The 18,540-nt window shown below is 34.4% G+C and overlaps 1 protein-coding gene across 3 annotated transcripts; it reads right to left on the bottom strand.

The window, feature by feature from the left end:
* Positions 1-3,696: 3,696 nt before the first annotated feature.
* Positions 3,697-18,001, bottom strand: LOC113732247 (protein DETOXIFICATION 43-like). Of its 3 annotated transcripts, none has more exons than XM_072075584.1 (15): positions 17,904-18,001; positions 17,205-17,339; positions 8,249-8,424; positions 7,905-8,026; positions 7,458-7,730; positions 7,129-7,322; positions 6,867-7,002; positions 6,432-6,528; positions 6,203-6,303; positions 5,333-5,496; positions 5,063-5,134; positions 4,653-4,769; positions 4,441-4,536; positions 4,204-4,325; positions 3,697-4,081 (listed from the first exon to the last, which is right to left on the bottom strand). In XM_072075584.1, exons 3-15 carry the CDS (start codon positions 8,323-8,325, stop codon positions 4,027-4,029), a joined length of 1,626 nt encoding a protein of 541 aa, XP_071931685.1. In that variant the 5' UTR covers positions 8,326-8,424; positions 17,205-17,339; positions 17,904-18,001; the 3' UTR covers positions 3,697-4,026. The 3 variants fall into 3 exon arrangements, with proteins under 3 accessions (XP_071931685.1, XP_071931686.1, XP_071931687.1); XM_072075585.1 differs by having other exon boundaries at positions 8,249-8,391; XM_072075586.1 differs by lacking the exons at positions 17,205-17,339; positions 17,904-18,001 and adding an exon at positions 9,361-9,377 and having other exon boundaries at positions 8,249-8,391.
* Positions 18,002-18,540: the final 539 nt, after the last annotated feature.

Below are 18,540 nucleotides of genomic sequence, written 5' to 3'. Positions count from 1 at the left end.
AAAGTCAACATAACCTATAGACCGGACCGGACACATGTCCGGGTCGCGGTCGAACCGGTCGACCCGGCCGGTCCGGTCCGGGTTTGAAAACATTGGTTCGAGTCCAGCTCGATTCGAGCTCGATCAATATTCAGTTTGAATCGAAATTAAGCTCGAACTCGAGTTTAAAATATTAAGTTCGTTAGATTCGCGAGTTTGAGTATATACATATATTTTTTATTTTAAGTATATGTATATATATTTTTTATTTTATATATATATTTTTATTTTAATAATAAAATTACATATATATTTCTAATATATTATTATTTATAAAAAATTATTTTTTTTATTTTTTTTAAATAAAATAATTATTTTTTATTTTTTTCGAGCTCGAACTCGAGGTCGAGATTTAAATTGTCAGCTCGTCGAGTTCGAGTTCAATAAAATTAAGTCAAGTTTCGACTTGATTAGGTCAAAATTCGACTTGATTCGGCTCGTTTGCAGCCCTAATTGTGAGTTCTCGCGAAAATGAATGTGGATTTTGCAAGCTTTTGTAGAAAGATTTGTTAGATATATTTTTCAATCATTTTTTTAAATTTTAAATATATTATATTATTGAAGGATATATATATATATATTATAAAAACTTTAGAAAACTTACAATTTCAAATGGACCACTGTGCTTTTCTAGTTACTAGATTGTCTAAGGCCATATTTGATAATTCATTTAATAGTTAAATTTAATAGATTCAGATCTTAACATTTCTGACGCGTTTGATAATAAAAAATTGAATATTTGAATTAATTCAGTGGTAATAAATTTTTTAGATAAAATTTACTTTTAAAAAAAAGTTATAAGTTATTAACTTATCACTGAATATAATATATATCAAAATGTGTTAGATTCAATACTTGATAATTTAATAATTTAATGAATTCGGCCTTGTTTGGATTGTTTGTTTCCGTTGGAAAATATTGTCGTTTTTCGTGATCACATTTTCCTATCACATTTTTCCCTCACATATATCAAATCACTACAGTAATTTTTTCATGAAAAATGACAAAAAATGCAATCTAAACACAATTTAGATTTCAGTTTTCATACTTCAATTTTATCAAACGCACTTTAAGTAATATGAAATCTTTTGTATATCATAGGAGAATGTGACTTCTCCTTTTGCAGTATTGGTTCTCATTATTTCATAGGATAACTGGTGGAATATTTTGCTGGGACATATTCTGCTACCCAATTCGTCCTGACATCCACCTTATTTTTCTTTCTCTTTCGAGGTCAAGGATAAGGTGCTGCATGCGAGAATCTGGTTAAAGTTTTTAGATAAAGTGATAATGGGATTTCACCTTTTGCACCAAAATCCTCATTGCCTTTGAACAAAATGCCTTTAGCTTCTACTTTGTCATTATTGCTTCAGTTTTGATCACACCTACTTATCGTAATCAAAAGAGAATACTTCCTTGACATCAGACCTTAGAGTAGATTTATTCAATTGAAATAGGATGGATCCCAGTTCAAGGATTGGAATAATTAGCTTTGACTATTTTTTGGATTATAAATGGAAATTTTTTTTTTTGAAGGTGGTTAGCTTGCACCTCTTTGGAAAGCAATTTTTTCTCCAAAAATTTTTTACATTTTTCATGAATATATTTTTGTTTCATAAACATCAAATCATTACAGTATAATTTTTTCTACAAAAATTCAAAAAATATCAATTCAAATGGGCATGCAAGTCTTTTATTTTAAGTGGGAAGTCTCGAACTTAGCATTTCTCACTTATACTCCATTTTTTTCGTATCACTCAACTCATTCCTCCCCCTACCGCCTGGGCGGAATTGGACTAACCCAAAACGAAATTAGATGGGATTAACAACATAACCGTGATTTCAAGATTCAGATGCTACTTACTAAGCACTAGAAGGAAATGTTTTGGTCTCTATTTTTTTCCTTTTTAGTTATTTTAGAAATTCTTCCGTGAGTAAACTAAAATAAACCTTAAATATTTTTGTGTGACGGAAAGGTGTTGATCTACGTTAGGCGCTTGCTTTCTGGTCATTTAAAAACCCACTCGCAGCCAAACATTACAGAGTGGTTTGGACTTCGGTTTAGGTCATCGGTTGGACCCTTTCAAATGGGCAACCCAAGTTAAAAACGTGTGGTCGTAACTTTACACTAGTTGTAGATTATCCCCTAAACTTATTAAATAGACACTTTGTCCCCTCTCTTTTTGTTTGATGTTTAAAAACAAAAGTGCCCTGATTAAATTATTTCATCATTCTCCTTGTTTATTCATTCTTTTGTTTTTCCTTTTTAACTATGTTCCTTTTTTTTTCTTTTTCACTTATTTGGTGTCACTATTTCCTTCATTTTTCTAGTAGTAGTACTAATTTTATGCTTATTGGAATGCTTATTGTAACAGACCCAATACTTTTCTTGCTTACGATTTTTTTCTTTTAGTTTATTTATTTAATCACAATATTAAGAAATTCATGACAAATTATAGAGCATGAGAAAATAGTATATGTGTCATAGTCAAAAAGCATATAACTAGCAATTTAACTATTTAAACAGGTATTAACCAGCTAAAATTTTTAATTACTTAATATTTAAATTTATGTACCTAATAATCAAAGTAACAAGAATACTTATTAATTTTTTAATTACATATATCTAATTAAACATTATATTATTATGATATCCTTATTTATTACTTTTACTATTAACAATTAATTAATTCTAAACTCTAGATGTATTAACTTAAATATTATACAAAATATTCCATGTGCATAGCTAATATATGTACTTTGAAATAATATAGACTTTGCTAATTATTATTACTCCTAATAACAAAAAAACCATAAGAATAAGATTAAGAAGATTAAAATTAGTCTATATATAATAATAGTAGCCACGAGAAGAAAGTAGTTGGTCACACGAAAGAAGGAGAAAAATTTAAAAAAAATAGAAAAGAGATAAGTAGAAAAAGAAAAAAGGGTGTAAAAGAAATTATAAAAAATTTAACATAGAAGGGCACTTTTGCCCTAACTAAAATATCTAGGAGGGAAAAGTACCTATTTAATAAGTTTAAGGGGGTCAAGTGCGAATGGAGCAAATTTCAAGGGATTTAGAGTTTAGTTCATTTATTCTTTTAATCCATATGTTTTACAAACATGGTTCTGATAAATTAGTCTTTAAAAGTTACACCTTGTAAAATTAATGCGGGTTAACATGAACAAATGGATCATTTTCTATACTTTGTCTTCTGTTATTCGAATTTCTCACTGCTGTGAGTTATTTGTACTCTTACATGTATGTCCAAACCTGGACTCTCATAGATCTAGATATTCAATAAGTACTCGTTGTATTTTTTTTGAACATGCTAAAGTAAAAATATATAGAGTTCAAAAATAATATAAATACTATCCAGTTTTTATTTTTAAATAATAAAATTAATATTCAAGCTGTAGAATGCAATGTCATAAACTCCCAAAAAAAAAAAAAATTACCAACTACTTCTATTTATTTTCAAAATTTCAATTGTATCCGCGTCCAACTCTCTTACAGGTTTTGGATTTGGGTAGAATTTGAATTTGAGAAATTAAAGTCCAAACCCCATCCAAGTAGATTGGGTCTGGAATAGATCCGTGCAAGTGTCGATCTATTGACATGGCTAGAAGTATCTATTTTCTTTCATTGCCCGCTAAAGAGAAAATTGTATGCATTTTTCCATCTCTATTCTTCATCAAAGATTGAACACACAAATGCACATTTTCATCAACCAGTCATGCGGCTCCAATCACAGTCGGGCCGCTCAATATATAAGGCATCTGTTTCATACATTATTATTACATGGTACATTATATAGGTCTAACAAAATCTACGAGAACGGGTAGAAAATCTCACAAACTAATCTCTACCCCATAGTACATACTCAATATTGATACTTGAAAAGAAAGGGAAGAAATGTGATTATTCAATAATAACGTGTTAATGCATAGGTTCTAGATTTAGAGAACTGCTTCCTTTGTGTCCTAGGACAATGCTGTCCCTCGAAGATATCTCCAGGGTCCTGTGCCTGAACCCACCCTGCCAACATTGTAATAAAACATGGTTAACAGAATACGTGGATATGTCCAGTTTGATAAATTTGTCTGTAGAGGCTGCTAGTTGAAGTGATTCATTTGAGTCAAATTATCATATTTGAATACCTCAATAAGCCAGCAAATGCACGCAGGACCATGTAGATGGTTAGAGCAATCCATATTCCAATGAAGCCATGAGTTTTGGAGAGGAGAAACAAGCATCCAATGCTCAGTGCAGCCACCATAACCTTGATCAGTTGAGAATGTGTCATGAAGGATGCTAAAGAAATGTAAGATAAAAATGCTAAGACAGTAGAGAGTTGGATTTTGTATCGTTCTTTTTAGAAGGTGGAGAGAATTTACCATGGAGTATGCAGAGTATGCAAAATCAAATGATCCGTAGTTGATACCGTCGAAAACAAAGGCTACTGAGTTGATTGGTTGTGTGCCTGCAACAAACTGATGAAGGAAGAGAGAAAAAGCTTCAACTGATGATTTTTAAACGAAAAGAGGAAGATGGAGATTATGTGCATCAAATCAAATTATTTGATTAAAATTAATTGTTTGCAACATACCGGCACGCCTATACTTATAATTGCAAGCACGTGCTTGTCCTTTGAAAAGATTCCAGAACCAAAGTATAGGCCAAGTCCAACAACTAGGCCTAGACCAATTCCAAGCACCAACCCCATCTGTGGAATAAAGAGCGAATGTAATCAAGATGGTTTTTATGATCAATCCTTATAAGTAAAAGAAGATTCCATGATAAAGTTTACGTTTTGCGAAACTGCCGTATATGGAGATTAGATGTCATAGTGTTAGTTAAATCCCTTTTCGCGGATAACTAAAACTTCTAAGTCAAAAGGTGAGTTTCATTTCTTGAAGCCTTCAGCAGCTTCTAGTAAGAAGATGACAGTGTATGATCCTTGAGGTTTTTGAAGGGTTGCCTTTTTTCTGGAAGAATAAATGGCAAGCACTTATTTACCTGTAACACTCGTCTTGCTGCTGCTGTTGTCTTTTCATAGTCCTTTTCAGCAAAGGCACAAGCAAGAATGGCCTGAATAAAAAGAAGCAGAATTTGTAAAAGCTTGGAAACATGAAGTGGTAGTAGTTGATAGTTTTTGCTTGCAGGATATATTGAAGGAAGAAAGAATGACTACTTTCTTGATGCATAAAAGAATTTGTCGTGCATGTTAATGGTAAATCTCATTTCTTAGGTCTCCATCAATTGCCAAAAGGAAAAAAAAATTCTTACCTGTCCTGCAACAGCTAAACCATCAGCAAGAAGTGACGATGTCAGCCAGACCTGTAAGCAAACCTGAAATGCAGCCATAGGTGTTGGCCCAAGCCTTGCAGCCATTGATGCACCCAAGGTCACACAAATTGTTGCAGCCAGAACCCTCGTTAATATTAGGGAACCTGTGCTCAAAAGCCAAGGGAAAATCAGTGGAAGGCGTTTGATTCGTTCATTTATACTATTTAAGTTTTCGGATGTGATAGTTGGATAAAGGAAAAAATGTGACTTGGATAAGGTGACAATTTTTTCATACCCTTAGTAATTAGGAGTATTTGAGTAACAAACACCGGGGAAGAAGTAATGAAATCTTTGAGTGTACACCAGCATTTGAAAAAAAGAAACATCAAAGGACTTCCAAGTTGAAATTTGTAAAACTCATTTCAGTAGAATGACAAGCAAAGTTGAATTTGATCGTGTGGATATTTTCACTTTTCCCTATTACCGTCTAATCGAGTTGATAAATGTGCAATGAGAATCAGAACAAGGTTTCTGCAAATACATGGACGGCTTCAAAGCTGCTGTCTTTGTGTTATGGTCCGCTAGTTGGATTTATATTTCATTCTTGTTCATCGTCTAATAGAGTTATACAAAGATTTTAGGTTCTGGGACATGTGATCATGATCAACTATAAAGTAAGTGAACTCTGCTTTTCCACATCAGAAGTCATTTCTGGTTTCTCTAATTTACTTGAAATCTTCATTACAACGTTTATGTATTATCGGGTATATGCAATGCTTTCACAGATATAATGTCATTAGTTTTAGCAATGCTCTGCATAGTAAAGTAGCATCAGTATATATTATACTATCAATCAAGCATGATACCTACCGCTCCTGAGAAATTTGCTGAATTGCATACGTTTAGTAGTTGGAGGCAATAGGTCAACTTGCTTCATTAGCTTGCACAATAGTATAATGGAAATCAAGTACCTGTAAGAAAGTAAAGCTGTCGGTCAAGTGAAAGAAAATTAGGTGATTGATCATTTTTGCAGCGCATTGGGAAGAATAAGGCACTTTGAAATGCATTTAGTGCAGAAAGTTATGGATAAAATACTTACTGGGAAAGAACATGGGCAATGGCTGCACCACTAACACCAAAATGGAAGGCAAATATGAAGATGGGGTCTAAAATGATATTTGTTGTATCTCCTGCAACTGTTGGTACAAAAACACAAGCAGAAATTAGCTGAAGTGTTTTGACTTGTGATTGTGGTATGTCAAGTACTGATATTTTGGTTCCGGACCAGAGAAATAATCTACAATTCTAAACTGCTCTTTGAGCTGGTGATGATGGATACTGTTTTACAAAAAAAAGTTGCAGACTTGGTAAAACTTCTTTTCAATTTGAGTGCCTGGAAACTAATGAAAGCTGTCCTAATGGTGACATCCAAATGTTTCATATAAAGGTGTTGGTTTTATTGCTAAAAGACTAATGCAGACATATAGAAACGTAATAGAAACACAGAAGAAAAGGTAATGAAGGAATGCATTACCAGTGGCGTACAGAGGAGTTTTAGTATCCTTGAAACCTCGAAAGACGCCTTGCATGGCCAAAGAAAGTGCAACAGCAGGAGAACCAAGTGCCCTCAGTGTTAGATACTTCTGTGCTGGGGCCAGCATTGGAGATCCCTATTTGATCCAAAAAAGGACAAATGGCATTAAGATGTTATCACCTTACACAGTGTTGGAAGTGTGAAGCCTGAATCCTAGAGTTCGATGCATTTTTCTGGAGGTGCAAGTACTCCTAATACTCACAGATTTCACTCCCATGAATCCAAGGATGGGTTTTGCCAGAAATATAAGCAACACTGTTTGGAGAAGGCCAAGCACACCACCAACAACCAGCGCAGTTGATGCTGAAGGGATATGTCGCCTCTCAGGTTTGTGTTTTCCCTCAGTAGCAGATTTTTTAGTTACAGGTGAAGATTTGCATGAAGCTGTTTTAAAATCTGATTGAAGAGAGAAAACGAGTTAATATATATATATACCTTTTGATCCTCAGAAGTTATGACACGACCTGCACATATACACTTCACCAAAATAAGCTGCTCATCCATCTGAGCTCTTCAGGTAAGGAAACATACCACATTCCTTCTCGAACTCCTTTGGTTCATTCTCAGGGCCTGAAGTATCCAACTTCTCCACCTTAGCATCTTCTGGCGTCTGTTCTTCTGTTTCATTGATCTTTACTGAACCTTTCTCCAAGTCATCGGCTTGCGATTCATCAGCTATTCTTTTGACTGTGTCTTCCTCAGCAACAAAGGAGGTTGTAATATTAACTATCGGGAATATGGCTACCTTCGACACTTGATTGAAAATAGCAATTGCAACACCAACAGCTGCAATTTCTACTGGACCTGCACAGTTAGGAAAAGTTGATCAGTAACCATTTGTGGTAATCTGTTTCCAATGTATCAGAATCGTCATAGTCTGTAGTTGGACTTAGCCACATAAGGGGGCGTTCTGGACATAATTTAAGCTTATGATAGATAAATGTGCTTAGGGTAATGGAAAGGGATTATAAAGCATACCCAGATGGCCAATAAATGCTGTATCAATCAGAGAAGCAATGGGGTCAGCAGCCAATGCAAGAGCTGCAGGAAATGCAATGCGCAAGATCTCCAAGCCAAGATCATCCAATTTGAAGACACTCCTGAGAAAAGATTCAGTCAAAAAAGCAGTGTCACCTTCAAGCATAGAACCAACTGTCCCTCCAAATCAAAAAATGAGTTTTTGGCTCATTTTTAGGGTCCCAGATTACTTTTCAGGAACCATTCGTTACTAACAGATGGTGTTTGGAGGCAGAGCTGAAACTAAGAGCCACTTGGATTATCTTAACAAGTTGAAAGATTGCAATAGCATCCCGAAAATGTACCTAACATCTTTGAAGAAAACCAAGAGGGGGAAATTCCATTTTCTCTCAGGGGAAGCCAGAACAGCATTATCTGCCATGCCAAAGCTATAGATCTACCACTTGGCTGATTCTTGCCGGGGAGTAGACAGCAATCCTATTGCAGGCTGTGCAACAGTGCCAACCAAACTATTATGTGGCTGCCAGAAATTATAGATACACAGTTTTAGATTATTAGACAGCAGAATCGATGTAGAACCAGTTACTGAATCTTTCAGCTTTAGAAGTGGTTAAGCATCAACTCTATTTGTTAAAGTGACTTGCCTAAATTCACAGTGGAGTGAAAACAGAAAGCACGAACTAGTAAGGTAAACAAATTGCAGCTTTTGGCAGACACGCCAAGCTTAACAATCAGCCACAAGAACTTGCAAGTTAATCTACCAAATGGCGAAAGGAATGCGAGTCTAGTTGATACAAAATGGAGGAATTCAGGCGCTGGGATGGTGACAAAATTGTGTCAATTTATAGCTTATTGCTCTAGAGCTAACTGTTTGAACCTCCACTGGTTGTGGAAGACATGTAATGTCATGGCAGCTTTACCAAAGCTATATGTAATTTTACACGTACGTTGGAATTACTAACACTGATATCAGTAACAAGAAAAAAAGAAAATGTCTCTTCAAATTCAGAGCTAGCATGAGAAAGAATATACAACATCTCAAGCATAACATTCCAAATCTTGACTGAAATCAGCTGGTTGCTAACCTAATCAATCATAGTATTATAAAGTGTGCGATTCGTATTAAACATGTTTCAATGATAGTCATCGGTAGATTTCAGTTATGAACAAAAGTTAGATGAGCAGTATCACTTCTTTCAGATGTGTCTAAAAGTTAGGCCAAAAATCAGCTGATTTTTCAGTCCAGTTTTCCAGCAGGAATAGGCAGGCACTCGTGGCATCATCTAAGGACAGTTTTCTCCCAAGAAAATGGGAAGATGCAGAGAACAATACCAGGGGCGCATCAAGCGCCGAAATATACTGCATTTAGCGATCTATATTAGTGCGTGAAGCAAGATGAAGTAGTCAGCAGTTTGTTAAAATTTAACAGAGCACATGAACATGGAAATGTATAAACCTTCCTCAGGTACTGATCCCCTGATATTACTGCCTAGCTATAGACAAAACCTATCTATCCATCCTGTGAAATCAGTATTTTTAAAGCACTTTCCCTATCAAAACAAACCGACGATTCATGGAAAGTTGGAAAATTGCATACATTTTCACCAATAATGCTTCATAAAATTCATATGGACCCTCACATAATCAACAGGTATGCCACGAAATCCCCAATAAAAAATGCATGAATGAGCAGTGCCACAAAGATGAAGAATAAAAGGGAATCACGGGGAAACTTCCGACAGTACACAAGCAAATCTGTATTCAAAGACCAGCCGTAAATCAGCCGTACTTTTTCCACAACAAATGTTAGGTCCTAGTCAAAAATGTTGACCATTTTTTAGACTTTAGTCTATGACTCAGCATTAAAGTGATGTCTCCAAGAAAACATTAAACAAATTAAAGAACAAAAGATACCTTAAATTCCATCAGCTCCACACAATCTTTTCTTAATCATCTACTCAAAGAGTTCTTAACTGCTGTCAAAACACAACATTAGACAATAATAGAGGGAACCTTCTTCCAGCTATAGAGATATCACCGAATCTGGATCATGCCTGTCTAGTTAAGCTACTGCAAAAATGTAAAGAATGTGGCCAGGGGAAGACATCATAGGACTAGAGAAAAACAAATTGAGAGGTCCAAAGACTTTTCTGAAGTTAAATTAAGAGGTGGCCTAATCCCTTTTCGCCACGAATACACGTAGTACTTCTTGGGTTTAACGTTCAGGCGATTGTTGTTCTTCAGATCTACTTAACATTTACTCAACTGTTGTTGCTCTCTCTTGCTTCTAAAAAATGTGAATCCAATGCAGAACTTTGTTTATTGGGATCTTTTTTTCTCAAGAAAAAAAAACAGAAACACAAAAACCAAATCTATAATCTTGATTTGCATGATGAGTGCAAATATTAGGTAAAGATTCATGCACTTAGTCGGTTATCATCTGTGGTAGGATATCTTGGTTAGACTACATTTTACATGCGATGTCTATATGATTAGAGATACTAATTCTGAGTGGTGCATGGACAAACAACTATATCACCATCCCATCGACATTGGACTGGATATAGGCATTGCTTTGGATCTCATGCAACCGCCTTTGCTTCTTAGAAACTTGGAAAATTTGCTTATGATTGTAAATTTGGTGGCAGCAGTCATTGTACAATTACCAATTCCACTGCATTTCCACCGACCACGAAAAAAAAAAAAAGAAAAGCTTGTCACGTAATTGCTAAAGTTGCCAGAATAATTCAAAATCTTGAAATTCATGAGTTAGGCCAGTAGGGATGATCATCCCTACCTAGAAGCCTTGATCACTTCAGGAAATTAGGAGGCCTACAATAATCCACAGTCTGCACATTGCAACTGTGATATGTTTCTTAGCTTAGCCTTTGTGCAAAAATATACTTGACTCTGCTAAAGCTTTGTACTTCTATTTCTTGGAGCTACTCTTTTTTAGTTATTGGTAAAACGAATAAACAAAAATCTACTGTAGTTCTGTACTTATGTTTTTTAGACAGAAAATAAAATAACACACAATTGAAAACAGATACACCTGAACTGGATCTTAACAATGGCAGATCTTGTCACTTTTTTTTACCTCCAATTTGACTTTATATTGTGAAAGATCCTTGTACAAACTCAACTTCAAGGAGAGAAAAACTGAGTAATTTTCTAGTGAAAGTGACCTCGTTTGGAAAACCAATCTATATTCGGAAAATGCAAAAACAATCAGCAGTAGTTTGTTGTTTTCTTTAATGTGAAGATATCAGACGGTTTTCTTAGCGTCAAAATTTTGTTGCATGTCATTTTCTTTTCCAATTTGAAGAAGAAAAGGGACACAAGAATCAACTACACATATTCTCAGCACAATAAACTATAGAGAAACGACAACAATTCCACCAAACCTTCTCATATATATATAACCATTCAATCTCTTTCCCAGTCCACTTGGTGTGCTGTTTTAGAACAAGACAAAGGAAATGGTGGTAATTCACTCATTTGAGTGGTTACCCTATGCTTAATTGTCAAGTTTTTAAGCACTTTTAAAAGTTTGAGATGCAGATGGGAATATTTCAGAGATCAATAAAATAATGATCATGAAATAGTGGCACGATTTTGTAGGTCAGTCCGTACATTCGCCTTCTTCAAGTATAATGCCATCTTTGACTTCTCCTTTTAAATAGGCACATCAAAAAATTCTGCTTAACATTTGATTCAATCCAGTGTGACACATTCACACACAGTGAATGCGCAGACAGGCACCAAAGATGAAAAATATGTTCTGGTTTAATATATACATATGTAGACATTAAATGTTCACGTTACCAACACAAATTTTTTTTTTGGATTGTAAAATCTGCATATCACATGAAAAAATCATTGAATCCGGAAGACAAGATGCAACTAAGGGAGACAAAGCACATGCAAGATTAAAATTCTAAATCATCAAGAATTGCATAATTCTCTTAATCATCGTTTGACATCGAAAAGCTACTATTAAATTAGAGACATTAGGTCAAGTTTCTGTACAGCAAAGACGTTCTAATTAAATGCTAGTACTTTGTTTCGAGGAAAGGCCATGTAGTAGAAGAAATAGGTGATCATTGGCCAATGAAAGACAAGTTTATAATGAAAGAAAAGTTTGCAGCATTCATGTTAGTGTTGATGTTTGATCCTCAAGTTATCAAAAGGCCCCAAATTTTACCCCCGTTGCTTACCAATATAGTAAATGAAATAAACAAATACAAAACCAAGAAACCAGCTCGATCTTCAATTTGAGATTCTTAAGGACTAATTAATGTTAGTGCATATTTTTGAAAAGAAGGTAAGTTGTGTACATGAGCATTGAGGCGATAAGGGACGAAAATCTAGGCTAAAGGAGTCTCAAATGCAAGGGCTTTGAAATAAAATTTGAGATGATTATGGACTATGAAGCATCCGAAATCAAAAGTAAAGGTATGATCGATTGAGAATTTATAATCACACTAAGGATTAGAAAGTGAAATTAGACCTTTTGATTATTGGATGGAAAGTGAAATTAGACCTTTTGGATGATAATTTACCAGTCAACACCTGCACATACTTCTAGATTTGAACATGCAAAGGATGATTACAACTTAGTTGGCAATTCTAATGTTACCGGTCCTAATAAACACCTTCCCCGGACACAAATGACATAAATGATTCATCTGAAAAATTCTCCTTAGGGTTGGAAAATGATTCATAAATAGGAGAAATGTACTCTCTCTCAAGCTTGTCCTTAATAATCTAAGATAAACCAGTTATGAAGAGAATAGAGGACACCACCACACCTATGCAGTTTAAGAGGTGGGAGATCAAATTTACAATGGTAGATATATGGGAGGGTATTTTTAGGATTTTACTAAATTTATGAAGAGAATAAATGTACATAAATTCACATTAGAGAAGGGTCCAATAGGGGCTTCAAAAACCATCTACTTGGGACATTTTGGGATATGAACACGACTAATGTTTATATTGGACTTGGAGGTGGCAACTCCCTTTTCATCCCTTTACAAGGGGAAGAAATTTGGCCCGAAAACGCAGATTAATTATCAAGGGACAGACAGACCTTTCTAGATTGAGGCTTCCCTTTTGCCCACTTCGACACGTCTTCTCCTTATATATATATATGTATATAGAGGAAACCGAAAATGATTGAAAGAAAACGGAAGGTGACATTTTACAAAGGGCTAGGACTAGTTGTGGCTCTGAGATTTGAGACTATACAGTCAAAGGTGCAAGTATAGAATTAAATTTGCATGCCTTGAGAAATCATTTTGGAGTCTTCTTATAAGCTGCATTTCAGAAGTTGAACAGATGAAACGGAACCTAAATAGTTCTGAAACGACAGATGAAAAAATGCATTGTGACAGCATGCCACAACTTTATTGTTGATGAAGAAATGTCGGATGAGATATTGGGAGATAAACATATTGTTGGTGGACATGAGATAAGCTGAAAAATAATTGATTTTCTAAAAATCAGGAAAACGAAAGTTTTGCATTTTTCTGGTTGTGAGTATTGGACTCCTTGTCAGCACTTTATTCGGTCTGTTTTTCTGACAAAAGTTTAGGTTTACCTTAAAAAAAAAAAAAAAGTTTAAACGGACGGAGTACTCTATCTTTTGCTAGTTAATTTTGACAAGCAAAATGGAGTAATATTCTTGGATAGAATACAGGATGTGTTTGGCAGTCATGTTTTTAGGGGTGCTTTAAATATATATATATATATATATACACATATACATATATATATATATATATATATATATATTAATTTGACTAAAATACCCAAAAAATACTCAAACAAAAGAAAAGAAAAACAAAAATACACACCTACCATCGCCACCTCCTCTCTTCCCCTGACGACCACCCCTCTCTTCCCCTTTCTCCCACCTTGTCCTCCTTCCTCCCACCCGTCACACCCTCCTTTCCCCTCCTTCCCCCTACCTCCTCCCTCTCTTTTTCTTTTCATTTCCGTACCCCTACTCGTCCCCGCTCCTTCCTTCGTGGGATGAAAGAAAGTTTTACCAAAATATTTAAAAAAAATACTATAAATGCTTTGAAAATACTAAATATTTTTTATAAAATAATTCAGTGTAGGAAGTTTTAAACAAATACTTTGAAAACTATTTACACGGTTCACAAGTTCACTTAAACTTTGTGTTCCTTGAGTAGAAAAGTGTTGCTTTCACCTTTTATCAAAGGAGGTAAAACTTAGGTAGCCTCCTTCCAAGTGGACCTAACAAGAAGCTGGTGCACCTGTTTTGTCCTTCGAAGACGGTCGTCGATATATTTCCATACACATGTCACTTTCAAGTAGGAGTGTGCAAAATCGAAAAATTTTAATTTATTGATCAAATTTAAAATTTTTGAAATCAGTAAATCAGAAATTGGAATGGAATTCGGGTTTCCAATTTCGAAATATACAAATTTGGTTCTAATTCGATAATTTTGGTAATGGGGTTTTTCAAATCAGAAATTTCGATTTCGAATTCACAATTTGAAATCGGTGTGAAATTGGAAATCGAATACCAATTTCGATTTCAAATTCATTTATATATATGTATATTAATATATGTAATATAAAATTTATATTATATAATAATACATCTAACTAATAATTATATTGTTTAACAATACAATAATAACTCTTATGAAGTTAGTTTTATATTATGTTATAATCATAAACATATATTATACAAAGTTAGCATTTAGTTTAGCAAAACTTATATATAATTATAATAAAAAATTAGAAATACAAAACAAAACTCCAAAAGAAAGAAAAAGGGTTCTTGAATTCGCTACGAATTCGAATTTGGAATTAGTGAATTCGAAATCGAATTCGATCGGAATTTTTTATGTCAAAATTTCAAAAAAATTCAAATTTAAAGTTCTGAATTATCGATTTCGATGCACACCCCTAATTCGAAGACACCTCAAATGCCATAAATCTAATCAAATACTTCGACAATATTGTCTCAAATTCCAACTTTGGTTCCATATGTTACTCAAATCGGTTTTTGATGTTTTACCTTCAATATTATTTCGTTAGGTCATTTTACAAGATTTTAATCAGTCCATATCTTATAGTAGATTAATTATAAACCCATAAAACACCACATTTGACAAATAAAACTGCAAATATGCATGTTAGACAAGCAATGAGAGGAAATGACAGAAGACATGGAACAGAAAGGGGAAAAAAAAGGAATGATGGTAGATGCAAACTAATAAGCACCGATCTAGTGGGCTGGTGGATGACGGATGGTCAATCAAATCATGCTGGCATTCGAATCCGTTCCCAAACAGTGTATGAAATTAAAGAATAAATATAAAAGAATTTGAGAATGAGTAGAGCCTTTCACCCAACAAGAATTTGATGAATGCTTACATACATATATTTTCACATTTCATAACTGAATATTGTGATTTTGATTTTTATTCAAGTTCAATTTGTCAGGCGGGAATTGCTTGGTTGAACTAGAGGACTCAGGCAGCTGATTTGCAGCAGCTGCATCATCAGCACCGATTTTCATCAACGTTACCACGACAATGAAACTGCATCCACCCTTCCCCTTATTTTAACGTTTTACATCGTTGCCTTGATGTTATTGTCGGAGTTATTATTATTGCTTTGGTTGTATTTTGTGGTCAATGTAATGTAGGTGCAAAACAATGAGACAATGCTACAAACTTTTTTTTTTTTTTTTTTTTCTTCTTGGTGAGACAATGCTACAAACCTGTTAAAATGACAAATATGCATCTAACAACCGAACAAGATAGAGGCTTCAACACTCATTCAAAGGGTCCAAGTGAAAAATTAGTGTGGGTTGTAAAGGCTAAAAAGTACACAAAATAATACTAATAAAAAATTGCACAAAATACCATAGGAAGACTAGAAGTTGAAAAGTAAGCAAATGTGTACGTGTGTTGTAAAGGCCACAAATTGCATAATATAACAATAAAAGCAAAATGCCACGTTTCTGCGCATTCTTGTAAGTACTTTTAAACGGTTTTCATGAAGGAAAAGTGTGTGTTATTAAGTTTCACGAAGTTAGAAGCTATTTCAAATAAATGCACCATAAATAAAATGACAAATAGAAAACTGCATTGCAAGATTCTTATTTACTAACCAGAAAAAAAAAAATTGCATTTCAAGTCTTTTCAATTTGACAGCATGCCACAAATAGGTTTGAAGAAGAAATGTTGGATAAGATTTTGAGAAAATTCGGGAAAATGAAAGCAAAATCGGACTAAATTATCTATCCTAATAATTTCAAAAAGAAAAAAATGGAAAAAATATTTTTGGAAATACAATACAAGTTCAACTGAAACCTTGTACAAGTTGAAAAGTAAAATTTCCTTTTTTTTTTTTTTTCAATCAAAGAGGGTAAAAATTCAGCTAGTTTTCTAAATTATTGATCTGAAGGCCTTCCAACTGGACCTAACAAGTGAAAAAAAAAAAATAAAAGGACCTAAAATAAAGAACTGGTCCACTCGTTATCTCCTTCTATAAGACATGCCGCTGTCCTCGCCATGTTCCATACATATGTCAGTCAGAAGACACCTGAAGTGCTTCCAATTTATCAACAAAAAGCCGTACAATCTTTTTCATGTTAGCTCAAATCAAATAATCCGACTGTGCGAGTTCAAACTTTGGTTCATATGTCACTGAAATTGGTTTTTTGATGTTCCATAATCTTGATACAAGCTCACAAAATGGCTCACAAACTTTAGTTTTGTACTTCAAGTTCATGTTTTCAATCTTGAATCAAGAATTATTTGATCGAACTAGTTAGACGACTCAGATTCAGCACCCACTATCATAGAAGCTATCATGCACTATCGTGGAAATGCATGAACCCTTCTTCTAAATTTTAACGTTTTACATCCACCTTAATAGTATTGTTATTTTGACCATGTTATGAAAAAAATCTACCTTAATGTATGGTAGAGGTGTAAAACACTAAGCAGGCCAGACATGCAATGCTACAAACTTGTGTGCACGATAAACTAGCATCCAACAACCAATCAAGATAAGAGGCTTCAGCACTCAATTCAGCCAGCTTCATCTACTTTACTTTTTAGAAGTGAAACTGATGAATAATGGTCCGAGTAGTAGATTAGGATGAGTTGTAAAGGTTACAAAGTACACAGAATTGCACTAATAAAAAACTGCACAGGGTATACTATAGTAAGACAGAAAGTTAAAAGACAAGAAAATATGTGTTGTAAAGGCCAAAAATAAGAACAATACTAAAATTAAAATGCTCACCTTTTAATATGCAAAATGAGGGTGGTGCTAAAGTGGAGCTCCTGCCTGGCTTCTCACTTGCAGACCTTGGAGACTTGGGCTCAAGACTTGGCTCTTCCCGCCTTCCAAATTAACACTTAAGACTGTTTTTTCTGGCTGGGAGAGGAAGAAAGATCAAATGTTATTTATAGACAGAAAATAAACTGTTATTTTCTCCAAAAATATTGATGCAATATATGGAGAAATTTGGAGAAAATAGTTTTGGCATTCGTCTTCCTTTTGCCTACGTGTGGCTGCTTCTGCCACGTTTCCTGCATGGGCATTCCATAACGTACCGCTTGGCTTGTGAACAAATGACGTAAAACTCTGCTAATCTTTTTAGTACTTTTTCCGTTTTTCATGAATGAAAAGTTTGCTATACAACCATATTGCTTTGTTTTGGTTAGGAGAAATGTAAAATTATGAAGCCATTATTCAGTCACCAAGTATGTGATCCAGCTAGAAACTGTTGCAATAAAAAGTGGTAGAGAAGTAAAGACAGAAGCCATTGTGCTAGATTTACTTTAGATGATGGGAATGGTAAGAAAGACAATGCAAAGAAGAAAAAAGGAAGGCAATTCATATACATGAATTCTTCAATGACCCTTGGATAAAGGGAAGAATAGGTTTTGAAGAGAGAAATCAAGGGAGCTTATAACTGAGAAATTGTTGGTTACTTACCTTTGGAAATTTGGTCTAGAGCAAAGCAGAGCTTACAAGCTTTCCACCACCAACTCCTCTCTTTTTCAGTAGCTTCATGCACAAAAGCAGGACTCAACCTAACTTGGGCGTATAAGAATAAATTCTTGAACCCTTTATACTTGTTAAAAACTCTGTGGCCGTAAAGTCAGAGCCAATCACGCAATTTTTTCCATTCTTAATTTTAAGGTTATATCTAGTGCGATTCGACATCATGAATGGATGCATCACGTACGAAAGAGCCAAAAAAAAAAAAAAAAAAAGAAAGAAGAGCAACGTGTCGAGCGGATGTATTAGTGTGACAACAATTTACGTGAAAGATCTTCTAAATTACGTAATAAAAACAGTAGGATATATCAATATTACATTATTCATGCACTGCAGTGGAGAAGAGCTGAAGAGGTATCTTATAACTATACTCAGACAAATACAAAATATGAGTGCAGGCATTTGATAAGCTGTTTTGCCTATTACTTTATCTACGCCATACGTAATTGTCCTAATTCCTATTCCATGAACAAAAAGAAGTGCATCCTCTTGTTTGTTTCAACCGTTTTTTCTTTTCTTTTTTTTTTTTCAAAAGAATTGTCCTAATGCCCATTGTTCAAAGTTCTTTTTT

The sequence above is a fragment of the Coffea arabica genome, chromosome 2c (assembly GCF_036785885.1).
Source record: "Coffea arabica cultivar ET-39 chromosome 2c, Coffea Arabica ET-39 HiFi, whole genome shotgun sequence".
NCBI classification, from domain to species: domain Eukaryota; kingdom Viridiplantae; phylum Streptophyta; class Magnoliopsida; order Gentianales; family Rubiaceae; genus Coffea; species Coffea arabica.
This window is presented reverse-complemented; position numbering and strand designations above follow the sequence as displayed.